Below are 19,018 nucleotides of genomic sequence, written 5' to 3'. Positions count from 1 at the left end.
ATATTTTGGGGCCAATTATGTTTCATACAGAACATGCAGCTCTATTGGCTTGGGGTCCAACGAAAATATAGATGGACCTCTGTTCGCTTCTCCGCAATCGCATCTTATATTATTATCACTATTTTTTAGAAACAAGGGTCAAAAATATTTTTTTTGCCTGTGGGCCAATATTTATCAGGCGGGATGGTTTGGTAAGTACGAATTATCTACTGATTTATCCCTATCTCTATGTAATTATTGTTCAAGTTGTTTCCATATCCGAATGTAATCTTATTGCATCGGCAATCCTTCTTCCTTTTCTATTATTTTTTTGCTGTAAAAAATGGTGGTTGCTTCCCTGTAATCTTGTAAAATTAATTATAATCTTTTTTTGGTGTAATAATTATAATCTTTTATAAGAAAGTACACTGATTTATTTATAAACTAGGGTCGGCCCGCCCTACGGGCGGGATATTAGTTAATTTGTTTAATTTTATTGTGAATCTTTGATTATATACCATTGTTTATATAGTAAAATCTTAGACTTGCTAATTGAGTTGACTAATTTTTTTTTTCTAATTTAGTACTCTCATGAGTGTGGCACTAATTATGGATGAATGAGATTATGTGTGATGGGGAAAGTGGCTCTTTGAAGTTGAGATATGATGTTTAATAACCTAAAGTTGTATTGTTCATATTATCAGATATCAATCAATTGGTTGATGTGTAGATTTTGATTTTAATATTAATAGAAGTATACTAATAATATATTTTATTAGTTATGTACGTTAACATATGTTGTAACTAAATGATTGAAGATAATAAATAACTGGTTGAAATTTGATCCAAAAATAATAATTAACTGGTTGAATTTCATAGGAAGCATAGGTGCATCTTTCGTTTATGTTGTTTGGGTGTCATGTTATTCTCGCCTTTGGAGTTTGTATAGTTGAAATGTAACATAGGAGTTTTTCATCTGTGAAGGTCTAAACGATTCATCCTTCCAGCATGGTCACCTGCGAGGAGCTTAAGTACTGCGTACATGTAATTACCTTTTGCATAGTTTCTTGTTGCTGAAATTTTGAGGTGCATCATTCCTTTAGGATGATAAAGATTACAATAGGTATTATTTTGTATAATTTAAGATTTATGCATAAGTATCCAAGTACTTATGACTTGTGTCTCAAGACAAACAATACTGACATTAGGACTACTAATAACTCATACAAAATAAAATAGATGACCTAACTAAAATATTCATTGGATAGGTTACAACCTCATTGAGTTTGCTAACCAAAGTCTTCGACTGACATCGAATGATATAAGATATTCTAGATTTTGGCTGATAAAATAAATTTATTTTACAGACATTGGACTTTTGCGAATGATAAGAATTGTCATTTTAAATAAGGCATACGCGTCAATATATCATATTTACATAAACAGCATACCATTTTTTTTTTTAAAAGACAATCCCGGTTAATCAGGAATTAAATTTATACGATAATTACGCCTCAAATCACACCCTCCGCATAAATCATTATAATTACATAATCGAGGTTAGTGAATTATTACTCGGTATATTCAAACACATATCAAAACGAATCCGCATTTAAAACAAAAAAATGTAAAGCAAACCCGTCCTTCAGATGCATAAATATATATTATTCCGGTGACGTTTCCATTGGTGATTGGTGTTCCACCGAGATCCAGTTTTGTCATCGTACCGTCGGCGCTTCAAGCAAACCCGTCCTTCAGCTCTAACTACTCTTGATTCACCATGCTCCAGCCGCCGCCGTTGAGCCAAGCAAGAATCTACCATCTTCACTGCCGCCATTGTTGAGCCAAGCAAGAGTCACTGAAACCGGGAGATGCTCGGTACATCTGTCTGATGGAGTCAGATCTGATGGAGTCCATGGTTATGGCTCCCAGCCTTGTATCCTGTAAATCAGCATAGTTAAAACGATTTAACATGTAGAAAGAGATGGAGGGAGATATCGTGTGATAAGTAGATGCAAAAGACTTTGAGTTTCATCCACATAAGAGGGCCATTATATATATAGCAACTTAGCTTGAAAGTGAAGCCAAATAATCCAACTTTAATGGGGTGAATTCACTGAAATGCGTTACCGACAGCAGTTACTCGGCCAAGTTAAGGCGGTGGAAGGAGAGACGACAGCTGTTATGAGGAGTTGATTAACAAAGTCGGCTTCCCTTTTATCTTAGGTAACACAAAGCCCAAATAAAACATAAGCCCAAAAAGATTACATACACGTTTAATGAAACACAGCGGATCGACTCTTATGCCACGTGTCACGTTTACATGAGACTACTTATCTAGCTGGAATCTGATGTGGCATCACCAGGAGGGAGGCAAACATTTTTATATATATATAGATTCGCTTATTTTTTTTATTTTTTTTTGTTTAACCTGGGGTATCTCAGGTTCTTAGGGCCCAGACTAATCCTCAAGGAGAGGTGCAGCCCACAGATAAGCTTTCTCTCCGGATATTCAAATGGGTCCGAAAGCATAGGTTCATATCCGTGTGGGTGACAGGATGGGCAGTTCGCCACCGCCTGGCGTCGAACCCGTGAGCATGACAATTGGCCCCCAAGGTCCTTCTCCAAACGGGCTACCTCATCCCGTCAATTCGCTTATTTATTTCACAACAACAAACAAAGAATGTGGATTAAAGTTCTAAGATGAAACCTACACACTAACACCATCCTATATTTGGAAGTTTCAGGCTAAGACAAACTGGCTTCCTTTTATAGTAAAACCATTAATAGAATCGATTCACCGCTTTGATTTCTTCTCGGTATTAATTTGTAGAAGCAATTTCAAAAATAAATAGAAATATAAATTAGCTTCCAAAATTAAAATTAAATTAGTAATGGAAGGTATATTCACCGCTTTGATTTCTTATTATTAATTTCCCTAAACTAATTAATAGAAAACAAATAAATTTATTTTACAAAAAGAAAAAAAAAAATTCACATTTCCGATATACATAAACCCTTGGAGAAGAAAAAGGCAAAACGTCAGACACGTGTCAAATACAGAGTGAGAACAGGAGACACAAAGTTGGACTGGGTTCTACATATCAAACTCCTTTATACCCTCGACTAACAAGCACACAACAACTTGAACAAGTAAGGGTAACATAGTCCTTTTAAGTAGCTTCAAATATGCCCGGGGATTATGGACGGACGCTTTATATGCAGCTTCGACACCTAATAATCTAACTGAATCACAAACCGAGTCCCCAAAACAAAAACAAAATATCTCTCAGAGATCGCAGAAGAAGAAAACACAATCTTGATCGACCTCGGAGAAGAAGAAGAGAATAATCAATGGCGGCTGCTTCCAATGGGAGTGAGTATTTCGACATCGACGTCGAGACGGGAAGAAAATCGTTCGCGCGGCCGTCGAACGCTGAGACAGTGGAACAGGACGAAGAAGATCTGAGATGGGCGGCGATCGGACGGTTACCGTCGCAGAGACAAGGGAGCCATTTAGCGACTCTGCGTCGGTCGCAAACTTCTGGTTACGCAGACGGGAACGTCGTGCAGACGATTGACGTAAGGAAGCTCGATCGTTCGGATCGTGAGATGGTTGTTCGTCAAGCTCTCGCCACTAGCGATCAGGATAATTACAAGCTTCTCTCCGCTATCAAGGAACGGCTCGATAGGTATCATTTTGATTCTCTGTTTCTATTTTTAGGTTTTCTTTTTTATTAATGTTAATAAAAATATTCATTGTAGAGTTGGTATGGAAGTTCCCAAGATTGAAGTCCGGTTCGAGAATTTGAAAGTTGAAGCTGATGTTCAAGCCGGTACAAGAGCTTTACCGACTTTGGTTAACGTTTCTCGTGATTTCATCGAGGTTGTTCTTTTTTTCTCATGACTATATTTTCCACACGTAGCCTTTTTACGTGATTGTTTCTTATTTTGTATCTCTTCTGTGTTGCAGCGTGTTTTAAGCAGTTTGAGAATAATGAAGACTAGAAAACACAAGCTAACCATATTGAAAGATATCAGTGGTATTATCAAACCAGGAAGGTCAATAAAAATAATACTGTTAAGATTATTATAACCAAGCGAGTATGTATAAAGGGACTAACAGTTTTTCTTATATGTTTCTGTTCTTGAAGGATGACTTTGCTATTAGGACCACCTGGTTCCGGAAAATCGACTTTACTTCTTGCTCTCGCAGGAAAACTTGATCAAACTTTAAAGGTTGATCATTAATCCGTGATGCTATCTACTTTGCTTATTCATATATTATATCACATGCATCTTATGTTTTGACATCTCTATTTTAGTTTGTTGCTTACATGTGTCTTGGATTTTTTTTTCTTTTTCTTAGATTTTCTCTGTTTTGGTATTAATGATAAAGTTATGTTTTGGTTTTACAGAAAACGGGTAACATCACTTACAATGGAGAGAGTTTTAATGAGTTTCATGTTAAAAGGACTTCAGCATATATTAGTCAAACAGATAATCACATTGCTGAACTTACTGTTCGTGAAACTCTTGATTTTGCTGCAAGATGTCAGGGCGCAAACGAAGGCTTTGCAGGTTTTTTCATTTGTTTTTTTTTTACCACTTTGCAATGAAAACTTATTCAAGTTTCAAATGTTCTCAAATGTTTCCTTTTTACACATATAGGTATCATGAAAGATCTAACCCGATTAGAGAAAGAAAGGAGTGTACGTCCTTCTTCTGAGATTGATGTTTTCATGAAGGTATGCTTCTTATATATTAGCACCTAACTTCCTTTGAATAATTCTATTTTGTAATAATTAACTAGTTACAATAACCAACACTTTTTTTGCTTTTATTATAGGCTGCTTCTGTGAGTGGTAGTAAGCATAGTGTTTCCACGGACTATGTGCTTAGGGTGCTTGGTCTTGATGTATGTTCGGATACAATGGTTGGTAATGATATGATGAGAGGTGTTTCAGGAGGTCAGAGGAAAAGAGTAACAACAGGTCTATTTCACTCTTTTTAACTCATCTATTCTCACTTTATTTACTTAACACATAATAATAACTTAAAAAGCTTGGAACAACGTAGGAGAGATGACCGTGGGGCCAAGAAAAACATTGTTTATGGATGAAATATCTACTGGTCTGGATAGCTCAACGACTTTCCAGATTGTGAAATGTGTCAGAAACTTTGTCCATTTAATGGATGGAACCGTTCTTATGGCACTTCTTCAGCCTGCACCAGAAACATTTGATCTGTTTGACGATTTAATTCTTCTATCAGAAGGTTACATGGTATACCAAGGTCCTCGACAAGATGTGATCGGATTTTTTGAGTCTCTAGGATTCCGTCTCCCACCACGCAAAGGTGTTGCAGATTTTCTCCAAGAGGTATTTATTATACACATCCTAACTCAACACTTTCTTTGGTTTTTTTATAAGCTAAAACATCAATAGGTATGATATAGGAGTACATTGTCACATTGTGTAGCCCAAACATCTATTCTCTAACTAATAAAGAATATGTTTTATAATGTTGGTATACAGGTGACGTCCAAAAAGGATCAAGCTCAGTATTGGGCAGATCCTTCTAAGCCTTATCAATTCATTCCTGTCTCAGACATAGCGGCTGCATTCCGCAGCTCGAAGTACGGGCATGCTGCAGATTCAAAGCTTGCAACACCATTTGATAAGTCATCCGCGGATCCTTCAGCTTTATGCAGAACACAATTTGCCATATCAGGATGGGAAAACCTCAAAGTTTGCTTTAGACGAGAAATGCTACTGATCAACCGACACAGGTTTCTTTACACTTTTAGGACATGCCAGGTATTGAATAAGTCTACCTATTTTTCATTACCTCTTGTTTGTTTCATCCGTATGTTTCTGACCCGAAACATTTTTTTCCCATAAAGGTTGCATTTGTGGGATTTGTCACAGCCACAATGTTCTTGAGAACAAGATTACATTCAACAAACGAAGCATATGGCAACGAATATCTATCTTGCCTTTTCTACGGCCTAGTGCACATGATGTTCAATGGTTTCTCTGAACTGCCTCTCATGATATCGCGTCTCCCAGTTTTTTACAAGCAAAGGGATAACTCGTTTCATCCCGCTTGGTCCTGGTCTATTGCCAGCTGGTTGTTGCGTGTGCCTTACTCTGTCCTTGAATCTGTTGTCTGGACTTGTGTGGTATACTACAGTGTGGGACTTGCTCCCTCACCAGGAAGGTTAGTTAACATTTCTCTAGACTGGTTTATAAGTTTTGCAGTGTTAAATGATCTCTTTTTTCATTTCCTCAGATTTTTCCGATACATGTTACTCCTCTTCTCGGTGCATCAAATGGCCCTCGGTTTGTTTCGTATGATGGCTTCTCTAGCAAGGGATATGGTCATTGCCAACACATTCGGATCAGCTGCAATCTTAGCAGTGTTCTTGCTTGGTGGATTCGTTATTCCAAAAGGTTTATTATTACTAGTTGCATTACAGAAACTAATACAAGTTGCTATACTAAAAACCATATCATTTTTGACAGATGATATTAAACCGTGGTGGACTTGGGGCTTTTGGGTTTCGCCGTTATCCTATGGGCAACGTGCCATTGCGGTCAATGAATTCACAGCCACACGGTGGATGGAGGTGTGTTCTATATTTTTCACTATTAAGTGAATAATACTTTGTTAGAATATACAATGCTTAGCCACAAACTTTTACACATCAAGCAGCCATCCGCTATCTCGAATACTTCAGTTGGATTCAACTTTCTCAGGCTACGCAGTTTTCCAACAGAGGACAACTGGTACTGGATTGGAGTCGGGGTCCTCATTGCTTATGCACTTCTCTTCAACAACATTGTCACTGTCGCCTTGGCTTATCTTAACCGTGAGAGTCTCTCTATTAACACTCATGATCCTTTCTTATATATCTCTGTGGCAATATTGTGAATCTTCTCTCTCTTGCAGCTCTAAGAAAAGCTAGAGCAGTTGTTTTAGACGATCCGAATGAAGAAACTCAAACTGCTTCAGCAAAACAAGGAAGAAGTGAGAAAAAAGGAATGATTCTTCCATTCAAACCATTAACAATGACTTTCCACAATATCAACTATTATGTTGATATGCCAAAGGTTAAATTTTACTTCTCTGTTTCACTTCGGTCGTATCAATACTTATCTATTGTAGCATAACGTTTTTAGTATTTGAAATATCAGGAAATGCGTTCTCAAGGTGTACCAGAGACAAGACTACAACTGTTATCGAACGTGAGTGGAGTCTTCTCCCCTGGTGTTCTCACAGCTTTAGTTGGATCAAGCGGTGCAGGAAAAACTACATTGATGGATGTTCTTGCCGGTCGAAAGACCGGTGGCTACATCGAGGGAGATATCAAAATCTCCGGTTACCAAAAAGAACAACAAACGTTTGCTAGAATATCCGGATACGTTGAGCAGAACGATATACATTCTCCTCAAGTAACCGTTGAGGAGTCCCTTTGGTTTTCAGCTAGCCTTCGCCTTCCTCAAGCGATAACCAAAGATCAGAAAAAGGTAAGTATGAATGATTCTGGTTCCCATTTGGATTTAGTTTCACTAATGATATTCTCTCTTGTGTGTGTTGTTAGGAATTTGTGGAAGAAGTTATGAGACTAGTAGAGCTTGATAGTCTCAGATATGCGCTAGTTGGTTTACCTGGTACGACCGGACTTTCTACAGAACAGAGGAAACGTCTAACAATTGCGGTTGAGTTAGTGGCAAACCCATCGATTATTTTCATGGATGAACCAACATCTGGGCTTGATGCAAGAGCAGCCGCCATCGTGATGAGAACTGTTAGGAACACTGTTGACACTGGAAGAACAGTGGTTTGCACCATTCACCAACCCAGCATTGACATTTTTGAGGCTTTTGACGAGGTTTGCCCTACGTTTTGCTTGGACTACAAGAAATTATCATCAACCTAACGTGTTTGCTATTTTTTCTTAACCTTAAAAATGTACAGCTGCTTCTAATGAAACGTGGAGGACAAGTTATATATGGTGGAAAATTGGGTCAACACTCTCAGGTTATGGTAGACTACTTTCAGGTACTTGTTCTTAGCCTTCTCTTCTGTTGTGATACTGAAACTAAGATGCTTGCTGCCCAAGAAAACTATTATGGCAAACCCTAAACCCTAAATAAACCATCTATAGGGGGTTGAAGGAGTCCCTGCAATCTCAAGTGGTTACAATCCAGCAACTTGGATGCTTGAAGTAACTACCCCCGCTTTGGAGGAGAAATTTAACATGGACTTTGCAGATTTATACAAGAAATCTCAACAGTTTAGGTAACTTCACAACTCATCTTTAGCTTTTAACAGTCGCTATCAAACATTTTATCTCTAACCATACTGTGTAAACCACACCAGAGAAGTGGAGGAGAACATCAAACAGCTCAGTGTTCCACCAGAGGGCTCAAAGGCAATAACGTTCGCTTCAAGATACTCACAAAGCCAATTATCTCAGTTTCGACTCTGCCTCTGGAAACAGAACCTTGTCTACTGGAGAAGTCCAGCGTACAACCTCGTGAGATTGCTCTTTACAACTGTCGCTGCGATTATACTCGGCACTGTGTTCTGGGACGTTGGTTCCAAGAGGACTTCCACACAAGATCTGGTCACCGTTATGGGAGCTCTCTACTCGGCTTGTCTCTTTCTTGGAGTCAGCAACGCTTCGTCAGTACAACCAATCGTTTCGATCGAAAGAACAGTTTTCTACAGAGAGAAATCCGCAGGAATGTATTCTCCAATTCCGTATGCAGCAGCTCAAGGCCTTGTGGAGATACCTTACATTTTCACCCAAACCATTCTGTATGGTGTCATCACTTACTTCACCATTGGTTTCGAAAGAACGTTCAGTAAGTTTATATTCTACTTGGTGTTCATGTTCCTCACTTTCACCTACTTCACCTTCTACGGCATGATGGCGGTTGGTCTCACCCCGAATCAGCACTTAGCCGCTGTGATCTCCTCTGCGTTTTACTCTCTCTGGAATCTCCTCTCTGGTTTCCTCGTCCAAAAACCTGTAAGTACTCCAGTCTATCAAGTGAATATCTAGTTAGACGCTATTGCCCTTTTAGAACTATCTTTTAAATACCTTTTATTTTTGTTCAGTTGATTCCAGTGTGGTGGATATGGTTCTATTACATATGTCCAGTGGCGTGGACACTTCAAGGAGTGATACTCTCACAGCTTGGCGACGTGGAGAGCATCATTAACGAGCCAATGTTCCATGGGACAGTCAAGCAGTTTATTGAACAGGACTTCGGGTTTAAGCCAGGCATGATTGGTGTCTCTGTTGCTGTTCTTGTCGGATTTTGCGCTCTCTTCTTCTCTGGATTCGCACTTTCAGTCAAGTTCCTCAATTTCCAGAGAAGATAAAGAACAAAGGATGATGACTACTCTTTCTTTATGTTTTCACGTGACAAACTTTTGATCTTTTTTTTTTTGGCTCTTTGTTACATGTAGTTAGGTTTCTTTGGGTCTTTCTAGTATACTGTTCAATTGCAATTTGTTCAATTTGTTTTATTTCTTGTTCGTGATTACTAAATGAAAATGTATCATTTATAGACAAAAAGCGTTTTTTTTATTTTAACGGAAGATATGGAAAAGGTCAGATGTTTTTGGTCCGAGGTTTTCACTTTTTATTTATTTTTAATTTAATAGTCCTCTGCTCGATATATATTAATATTATTATCCGGAAAAATATAGTTGACGATTCTTGTTCATTTTCTTGAGCTACCGTTACTTTTGTACGACACCATCCAATCAGATTCGTCCAACAGGCCCCCCTTTACAACACGCATTGGTCCTTCACAGAATACTGTCACGGTCATCTTCATGACCAGAACAAACTACAATACGAGTAGGCTCTTCCAGAAGGCAAATAGTGTAATAAGAAATTACAAACAATGGTTCGTCGCGTCAACGGTGAATGAACTCTGATGTATCTCTAGATTGATCAGCCGGTGAGGCTTTGATTTTCTGATTTTCAGAACTAATGGAAGCACCAAGACGTCGATCGATCGTCGGAAATAACCGGAAGAGCAGCAAACGAGCTCTGACGGAGATGAACAGAGACGACGACCATGTTACGGCGGCGGAGGATGAGGAGTTCAGCGACGTGGAGGTGTGGAATACGCTGAGTAATGGCTTCAAGCGTGCGCAACTCGTTCTAGACCAGAATCGTGACTTGATCCAACGCGTCAACGACAATCATCTGTCCCGAATCCCAGAGAACGTCTCCAGGAACGTTGGCTTGATTAACGAAATCAACGGTAATATCTCGAGAGTTATGGAGATTTACACCGATTTAGCTGTCGATTTCGCAAAAGGAATCGAGGAGGCCAAGAGTGGCGACACCGACACTACTACGGCAACCACCTCCGGTTCCTACGGCTGTGGACAGAGCTCTTACCGTTCTTGAGCTCTGTTTTTAGCTCATGTGCCTTTACGTCATGTCGCAAGTTTAGTCTCCAAATAATTGCCCGAATTAGCATGGTGGATTAGAATCTTGATATGGCCTTGCATTGTATCCTATGATTTTGACCCTTCTAAGGTATTCATGTTTCTGTAATCAGCTTTGTCCTCTCTTCTGTGAAGGTTGTTGCATGTGTGTCATTAGTACAGCTATCGCTACTTCCATTGATTGATAATGATACAATTCGATGGTTTGGTTGTTTGTTTTGAGGATTGAAATAACTCTTAGAAGAAAAAGATGGCTGCAGGTTCCTAGCTGATCATGAGTTCCTAGACAGATACTATTTGATTCGACTAATTGTGGAATAAACGTTTTTTAGTTAATCAACGTTAACTTTATGCCAATTATAAAACAAAAATGTAAAATAACTGGATTTTAGATATGGTTAAACGTTGGGTTTACTAAATTTTTTTTTTAATTTAGTTCCAGTCGATGAAAAATTACATAGCCAAAAACATAATTTAAAGACATGTTTTGTGAAGAAAATAATAATTTAAATCAAAATAATAAAAATATATTATATTTATTGTCACTTAATTTTTTACTCCATATAATTATTTTATTAAATAATTTTTTTTCTATTTTACTTAATTTAGCCAAATACATAGATTGAGTCGTTTTTATTAGTTTATAAAATCAGTTAGACATGAACATTTGGCTATCCATTTAGGTACGGATTGTTCTTTTCAAGTATCATTTTTTTAAATTAGGCACCGCTTGAATATTATAAATTTTTGTGTGGTTTTTGAGTTGAGTTCTTCTGGATCCGGATGAATTCGGTTATGATGTATAGAAAGTTAAAAATATCTAAATAACAAATGTATCTGAAATGAACTTGGATATTTAAACTAAAAATAACCGTATTATCCGATTCGGTCAAAATCTTTTGAATACAATTAATTATATTACGATCCATCTAAAATATATAACATTAATTATGAAAAACAAATATCATGTATAAAATATAATAACCAATATCATAACCAATATCCGCGCCAATCTCTAGTATTCATTGAACATGAAACTTTTGGACAAATTAAGTGCCAGAAAAAAGGGTCCGGATCAAAGTGAGGAATTGTTAGTCTCCACCCGATGCATTCCTAAGTGCCTAAGTGGACAATTACGTATTATTTCATAAGAAATCAAAGTTAGTTTCCTAGTTTATTTTTCTTTTTAGTAGATTAAATTGTATAGTACAGTCTAATCAGTGGCGAGTATTGTGTTTCATTTACAGTCATGCGCGAAAAAGAAGCATTTGGTCCACTTTAGTACAAAACTATTATATTCCAAAACACCTTTATTATATGGTTCTTTATGAATTTCCTCCACTTTTAATATTCCCTTATTTCACTTCTTTTTTTCATAACTAAGGCTGGATTCTTTCAACTCGACGATTAACTGAATTAATTAGGAGTGTTCAATCCGGATATCGGTTCGGTTTAAGTTCGGTTTTTTCGATTTTCGGTATTTCGGTTAGTAAAATATAACTACCATTCTAAATCCATATTTACTTCGGTTCGGTTTATATACCGTCGGTTTTCGGTTTATTCGGTTTTATACCAAAAAACATAATTATTTAGTTTGAGATCATATAAAATGAATTTTAGAGTCATATTGTCAACACAGTCATTTTTAAAAAATATATTACATGTTCAAATAAATGAACAAAAACGTAAAAATGCTTCTACCATCAAATAAAATCATCAAATCTATAATTAAAATCAGAGCCTGAAATTTTGAAAATAAAAATATGAAACAAAACAGAAACATGAAAGAAAAGTTTTTCCACTCTTCCATATTTAGTGTTCATTAAAATCATGCTTTTTCGATTGAACACGAAACTCTGTTTGTTTATAGATAAGAAAAAAGTTGTGAAAATTTTCCATTAATTATTTTCCATCAAATTTATCATCTTCATATTAATTTAGTGAATACTAAAATAAAGCAAAAAGATTTTAAAAAAACTTAGAAAATAAGATGTCTGAATTGCGATGTATTCAAGTGTTTTACAAATTATATAAGGTTCTTTATTACTATAACATTATGGTAATAGTTATTAACACAAATTTAACTTATATAACAAATAGATTTTCATGAATTGTTATAAAATAGATACATATTTACATGTTTCTACTTTTAATCGGTTTTGTTCGGTTTATTCGGTTTAATCGGTTATATACCAAACCATATCCAAATCCTACGGTTTTTATAAAATTATATCCATTCGGTTTATATGGTATATACAAAAACCAAACCATATTGTCTATTTCGGTTCGATTCGGTTCGGTACGGTTCGGTTTTACCATATTGAACAGCCCTAGAATTAATAGAATAACCCAGCTCATAACTAGTAGATTGGACTAACATCAAAAGATCATCATAAGCTTAACTTTCCATGTGTGGAAAAGTGGTCACTAGACTATAAAGATTCTTGTTGTTGAGTCCAATATAAATATATGATACACCAGTAATTAAAAAGCATCTAAAAGTATACACTATACAACTATCAAATCAATTATCGGCTTTTTCAAAAAATCAAATCAATTATCGGTCAAAAAAGATGAAGCTGATCACATATACATAGTAAAACCACCAAACTGTTCTTTTATTTGTTCTTGCTCTTTAGCTTTGCTAGCTATGGAATCTTTATGTTTTATTTTATTTAGAGAATCGATGTTTATTTAAAACAAGAAAATTGGTTTCCAACTGAAACTATCAAATTATTGGGTGAGCAATTAGCATTGAGTAATTTAGTAAAGCACCCTTGATGAAGAAACCACTTGTACACTATTATACTGCCTACTTGTTACAACAACAAACAAATACTGCCTACTTGTTTCTCCTTTTTCAAATTTAATACAGTCCCCCTCTGGTATATATGTATACTTGTAGTTGTAGATATATAAATCATAACCCTTTTTTTTCGTTTCTTAGTGTTTAATTAGATGTTGAAGGGTTTGTAACTGGATACATGTGAAAACATAAATTTACTATTATTAACAAGAGAACTTGATTAGATTGATGTTGATACTTTTGTTATTTGATGAAGAAATCTGTGGACATAATTGATGGGTAGATGTGATTCTTGGACACCTCTGCAAGCAAAAATCCCAAAAAAAAAAAAAAAAAAAAAAAAGATAGACATGTATTAGACCTAGTTAGCTTAGACAAGAAGACGGTGTTCGTTTTGCCTCTCAGTGAGACAGATCAGGAAGCGAGACAAGCTTCCCAGAACATTCGATTTTTATCCATCTCACTCACCACCGCACTAGAATCAACAGTCAGATTTTCACGTTGACTTCTCATATATCTTATGATGTAGCTGTTCACCTCTCCTTCTCCGTCCTCATCTTCTTCCTCCCCTGCTGTGAGAATTATTTCTTCTTTCACCGTATCCTCCGCGTCGAAAATCGGTCTCCAGGTCGTCACACAAGACGTCTCGTATGGATTGGCAGTACAAGACTCATCAGTATCATCTCGATCCGCGTAATCGTTATTGTTAACGTTGGGTTCGCCGTCGTGGGCACCCTCTATCTGATCGGCGCCTCCGCCCTGGCGATAGGAATCAGAATCTGCAGATGATTCTAATAGCAAGAACGGTGACACATCCAACACCTTCTTGGTTGTGTTCATATTCTTTTTTGTTTCTCTTTGTCTTAACAGAGGATTATGACAAGCTAAGCGACACCAGCAGGTGCGTATCGATGTAATATATATGCACAAGCAGAATGTGGCCATTATTATTGACGACTCACGATGTTTTATACTATTTAAATTTTATTTTATGAGCACTTTTGTAGTCGTGGGTCATTTTGTTTCGGAATACGGGAGTTCGTATGCAAAATTAATGACGTGCGAGTATTGGGGGGTCGGCTTCTAGAAGGACGGTGTCTAATAGAAATAAAGTAAATAGCAACGTGCTTTCTCTAACAAAACTTATAATAATATACACTGACTACTTTTTCAGAAAAACACACATAAAACAAAGGCAATTGCCAAATTTGAAAAATCGAGCGTATATTATATCTTTGCTTTTTCTCCCTGGCTTCAATTCTTCTAGAAAGACCATTCAGACACAATTCGGACTGTCAAAGCTATTAGGATTTTGTTGTCTCACGCGCAATACAATTTACTCAACATAGATTCATGCATCAAAATTATTTCGTCTAGTTTTCGAAAAAAGAAATATATATATATTTCGTCTACATATACTCTATCAGATCTTAGATCAAAATTACAATCGCATATTTATATTATGGTGAGCCATCTTTTGATTATACAGTGTGTAAATACTTACGTGTATTAATGTATAAAGGAATAATAGAAGAACAAATTTGTAAATGAAAATTAGACACATCAACTGTGACAAAAAATAATAATCGCATCACCTGCTACAAAAGACAACAAGAAATACCCTTGATTAGCACCCAAATACCTTAGAGCACGATTATCCCTAGCACCTCTAATAGGGTGCTTAATCATTTTTTTAGTACAAATATGTGTTAAGCACATTCTTTAAGAAACTTATATTTTTTTTCCTCCAATGCAAGTTGCTTATTTTGAAGTGTTTAAAAAAAACATTATTTTATGTAAGATAATTTTTTTTACACAGGAACTTAAGCAACAAGTAAAAACAACACCATAAACTTCATGACAATAACTTAAAGCAACAACATAAACAACTTAAAGCTGGAACATATGACAAACCGAAACTTAAACTAGTCAGATATCAACTCATTAATGAGTTTCTTCTTCAAAGCTTCTTCATAATCAAGTAGTGGTCGTTGTTTAGCATTCATTAATGTGATCCATGTTCTTCAAAGCTTCATTTACGGATAGCATTCAACTAACAACAGATTGAGAGGACTTGACATGTATCTACCTTATATTAATTACCATTTCACAACAATAACCAAAGACAAAGCAAGTCATTTACTATCGATAATTCAATTCCTTATCAAACACAAAGCAATTCATTTAACTCTCTTCCTCAACCGTAACCAATACATTTAATTCAATTCGTTATCAAACTTTCATTGACTTTAAAATAAACAAGACATTTACAAATTCAATTAATTTTCAAAAACAAATCAACTCATTCAATTGCCTAACTCAACCACACACAAACATCAATGCCAACTCACCAATAACTACCAAACTCAACCATAACACTTCAATGAACGATTAAAAGATGAAGTCATTTACATGTATGGCTCCACTAAATGCAATCTGGTGTTGTGACGAACCTTCCTCAACGTCCTTGATCCATGCAACTCAACAGACAAAGAACACACATGAAAAAAACAAGTATGAGGAACATAACCATTCATCACCCTCAATTCAGTTTAGTTATGGATCAATTGGTCTACATAACAAGTATGAGTAACAGACAGACATAAATCACATGATCATAAACAATTTATTCAAGTTAGAGAAGAACGACAATCAATTAATTTGAGATCAAACTCGTAAACACTATCAATCAATATCATAAACGACCACATAAAAAAACACAAAGCTTTTTTAAAAATGTTCATGAAAGAAGGCAAGACATTCATGTCTATTGATCCATCGTTGGTAAGCATGCAAGACAGAGGAACTAACCGAAACTAACCGAAACAACAAACAAATCAAATAACATATAATGATTCAGACAAGGAAAAGGTCATACGTTTACCTTCCGATTTGGTTTCCTCGCAGACGGCCACCGAGAGAGAGGTACAAGTTTGTCACCGTCGAGGTTTCGCGAGAACGAGGCGGAGTCGTCGAAGTTTCGTGATAGAAACGGGGATTCGTCGAGGAAGAGAAAGAGAGATCCGGAGTCAATCGAGGTATCACGAGGAATCGCAGAGTCGTCGAGGTTTGAATCGAGAACCACGGAATCGCCGAAGGAGAGAAGGAAAGAAGCGGAGTCGTCGAGGGAGAGAAAGAGAGAAGACGACTCCTCCTTTCTGAGATAGACGCGTCTTATGACACGTGTGCACCAAGCACCGACGCTTCTTCCGCTTAATTAAGCACCATCGCTTAAGGTAATACACATTTTTCTTTTTTTCTTTTTTAATTCCAAAATCACCTAAGCACCTCCCTAAGCATCCGCGTTAATCCTGCTCTTATTGTTTTAAAATTAAAAAATAACAAAAGTAATATCAATCAGAAGTTTAAAAAATTATATTTGAATTTCAATTTAATGTTTTTGGGCATCAGTTTGGATTTTAGTGATTAGAGTTGGTGTTTCAACAAAAAAAAGTAATTTAGAGGGTGAAGTTAGAATAAGAGTTGAAGGTTCGATTTGAACCCAAAAAAAAAAGATTTGAAGGCTCGAAATAATTTAGTCATTACTTTTAATTTGTACTAACTCGGTTATTTATTTATTTGTGTGTTAATTTTATCATGATATTTTTATGTTATTTAAGTTATTTGCCAAACAAAAAAAAAGATAATATGCTAAACACATAAATAACCATCGTCACAAAGCGTAGGTCACACCCTAAACGAGTGAGCAAGGCGTGGATTAAACCAGAATTGTACCCCCAACAAAATGTTGATTTGATTGTTTGTTGACTTTGATCAACATCGTCCTTTAATCAAAAAGCAGCAGACAAAGGTTAGATGAAAAATGAAGGATTCATTAAATGAAATCTGATCTTATCTTTTGTCAGACAAACAATTAATCAATAGCTTATCCCGTTACGCAATTAAACACACTGATCATTCAAAATGGAACACCTAATTAACAAGTAGACCCACATGAACAAGTTTCCAGGTTAATAAAATCTCTGTGTGCCTTGATTGAGTTTCTTAAATGGCCGGCTAAAAGATAATAGCAGGCCTTAAAACAAACCAGACCCATTAATGTTAAAACGTCCATTATGATCCAGTTTTTTCTAAATACCAGAATACTACGTGCTTCTCCCTTCTTAATGCCATGCCTCAGTTTTTTTTTTTTTTTTTTTTGTGTGCAACTGCCATGCCTCAGTTAAACTCCAATCTTCCGTCTCTTCGCTGTGTTACCTACATCAACATACAGTAGATGATTAGCTAGACGACGAAAGAAACTAAACAATAGAAGACACATGCATATCAGAACAAGACCTCGCCTGATGAAAAAACAACTAGGTAGTAGCTAGTGCGTATCGAGGTCACACTATAGCTATAAGGATTTTTATTGTCAGTTCAGCTGATAGTATTAATAGCGTTAACTTTTTGGTGAAAAAGGTTTTTACTCTCAGTTCAGCTGATAATTCACCAGTCAAGTGAAAATAGATTTTATCATTTTTACTCTACGTACTGTTTGAATAAAGGTAAACATACCACTTGGTTGTCTCAGTGGAAATACAGGTAAGACTGACTTTAATTTTGTTTCTTATTTTATTCACACACTTTTTCTCTCAGTTACGCTGATATATTTCCTCTTGTTTCTTTCAATTAATTTACTCTCAGTTCTTCTGGTATTTACCAATCAGAACCTAAGATTTATCATATGGAGGATTTCGATGGAGCTAGTTAGCTAGTAAAGGAGGGACTGATAGGGTTTGATCAAGGGGACGAGAGAGCCACTAAGGTGAAGGGACATGACTTCACTGGTGGAACCAACGAGCTTGCCACCTATGAAGACAGCTGGGAAGGCGGTGGAGCAGCCGATACGGAGAAGGGCCTTCTCGATCTCACGGCAGTCTGGGTCGGTGTCGATTTCGTGAATCGTTGGTTGAACCCTAAGTTACGGAACAGAATTTGAACGGCGTAGCAGAGACAACATGAGCTCTTCGTGAAGATCGCCACTCCTTTCTCGGACGACATTCTCATCACCTTGTCCATGAGATCTGAGGCCTAGCTAGCTAGGGTTTAGTTAAGCTTATAGAGATATTCTCATATCTCCGATTATGTCAACTACATATTCTCGTATATATTGTAATCAATGTCTTAGGGTTTACTCTACTCCGTATATATACACCTATTGTACTTCACGTTTTTTATCAATTCAATATAACATTCTTTTCTATATGGTATCAGAGCTCTCTTTCTAAGGGATCTCAAATTTTTCCTGAACTTTTTATTTTTTTTTTCTCTTTCTTCACCATCACGCCATGGCTCAACATAATGGTCCCGCCGAAGTTATCAATACCGGCAATCAATCCAAAATCCTCTCGGTTAACATGATAAACGTGACAAAGCTCTCAGCGACCAACTACATCACTTGGAGCGCTCAGATCAAGTCCCTTCTACGGGGCTACGATCTCCTTCAATTCATAGATCCGACAGCCATTCCGCCACCGATGACCAATACCGGCAGCGATGAACCCAATCCCGCTTACATCAAGTGGCAAAGGCAAGACAGCTTAATCTACAGCTCACTCATGGGATCCATTGAAGTCAGCAATCAACCCATGATCGCCACCGCCACAACAGCACTTGAAGCTTGGACACTCCTTGCATCAACTTACGCTAAACCTACAAGGGGCCACATCAAGCAGCTCCGCAATCAACTCAAACAAAGCGTCAAAGGAACCAAAACCATCGATGAGTACATGCAGCAGATCAAGG

At 36.7% G+C, this 19,018-nt stretch overlaps 3 protein-coding genes, 1 long non-coding RNA gene and 1 pseudogene across 4 annotated transcripts; 2 read left to right on the top strand and 3 right to left on the bottom strand.

Moving 5' to 3' along the window:
* Nucleotides 1–1,486: 1,486 nt before the first annotated feature.
* Nucleotides 1,487–2,378, bottom strand: LOC125584376. The gene is made up of 2 exons (XR_007321309.1): nucleotides 2,252–2,378; nucleotides 1,487–2,158 (listed from the first exon to the last, which is right to left on the bottom strand). It is a non-coding gene; the product is annotated as an uncharacterized LOC125584376 (long non-coding RNA).
* A 384-nt stretch (nucleotides 2,379–2,762) lies between these two features.
* On the top strand, nucleotides 2,763–9,626 carry LOC111197746 (ABC transporter G family member 31). The gene is made up of 20 exons (XM_022707186.2): nucleotides 2,763–3,671; nucleotides 3,745–3,865; nucleotides 3,953–4,041; nucleotides 4,134–4,218; nucleotides 4,398–4,560; nucleotides 4,651–4,727; nucleotides 4,829–4,973; nucleotides 5,059–5,360; nucleotides 5,517–5,798; nucleotides 5,885–6,201; nucleotides 6,274–6,434; nucleotides 6,507–6,610; nucleotides 6,697–6,853; nucleotides 6,934–7,094; nucleotides 7,179–7,511; nucleotides 7,586–7,876; nucleotides 7,963–8,046; nucleotides 8,153–8,286; nucleotides 8,368–9,022; nucleotides 9,112–9,626. Exons 1-20 carry the CDS (start codon nucleotides 3,334–3,336, stop codon nucleotides 9,376–9,378), a joined length of 4,266 nt encoding a protein of 1,421 aa, XP_022562907.1. The 5' UTR covers nucleotides 2,763–3,333; the 3' UTR covers nucleotides 9,379–9,626.
* A 211-nt stretch (nucleotides 9,627–9,837) lies between these two features.
* LOC111207604 (protein ELF4-LIKE 1) lies at nucleotides 9,838–10,680 on the top strand. Its single transcript, XM_022705803.2, has one exon. The coding sequence runs from the start codon at nucleotides 9,998–10,000 to the stop codon at nucleotides 10,421–10,423; it is 426 nt and encodes a 141-aa protein (XP_022561524.1). The 5' UTR covers nucleotides 9,838–9,997; the 3' UTR covers nucleotides 10,424–10,680.
* A 2,810-nt stretch (nucleotides 10,681–13,490) lies between these two features.
* On the bottom strand, nucleotides 13,491–14,258 carry LOC111208248. The gene has a single exon (XM_022707184.2). It carries the CDS (start codon nucleotides 14,213–14,215, stop codon nucleotides 13,685–13,687), a length of 531 nt encoding a protein of 176 aa, XP_022562905.1. The 5' UTR covers nucleotides 14,216–14,258; the 3' UTR covers nucleotides 13,491–13,684.
* Nucleotides 14,259–15,263: 1,005 nt separating this feature from the next.
* LOC106443510 lies at nucleotides 15,264–18,469 on the bottom strand (annotated as a pseudogene).
* Between the last annotated feature and the right edge of the window lie 549 nt (nucleotides 18,470–19,018).

The sequence above is a fragment of the Brassica napus genome, chromosome C3 (genome assembly GCF_020379485.1).
Source record: "Brassica napus cultivar Da-Ae chromosome C3, Da-Ae, whole genome shotgun sequence".
Taxonomy (NCBI): domain Eukaryota; kingdom Viridiplantae; phylum Streptophyta; class Magnoliopsida; order Brassicales; family Brassicaceae; genus Brassica; species Brassica napus.
The sequence above is the reverse complement of the archived record's forward strand: the minus strand, read 5'-3'. Positions and strand labels throughout refer to the sequence as shown.

Bases quoted from the DNA above. Each gene is read 5' to 3' on its own strand.
- LOC111197746 (XM_022707186.2), top strand. From the start codon at position 3,334: ATGGCGGCTGCTTCCAATGGGAGTGAGTATTTCGACATCGACGTCGAG. The intron at 6,611-6,696 runs GTGTGTTCTATA...CACATCAAGCAG, and splicing joins CAGCCACACGGTGGATGGAG to CCATCCGCTATCTCGAATAC. The intron at 7,095-7,178 runs GTTAAATTTTAC...TTGAAATATCAG, and splicing joins ATTATGTTGATATGCCAAAG to GAAATGCGTTCTCAAGGTGT.
- LOC111207604 (XM_022705803.2), top strand. From the start codon at position 9,998: ATGGAAGCACCAAGACGTCGATCGATCGTCGGAAATAACCGGAAGAGC.
- LOC111208248 (XM_022707184.2), bottom strand. From the start codon at position 14,215: ATGGCCACATTCTGCTTGTGCATATATATTACATCGATACGCACCTGC.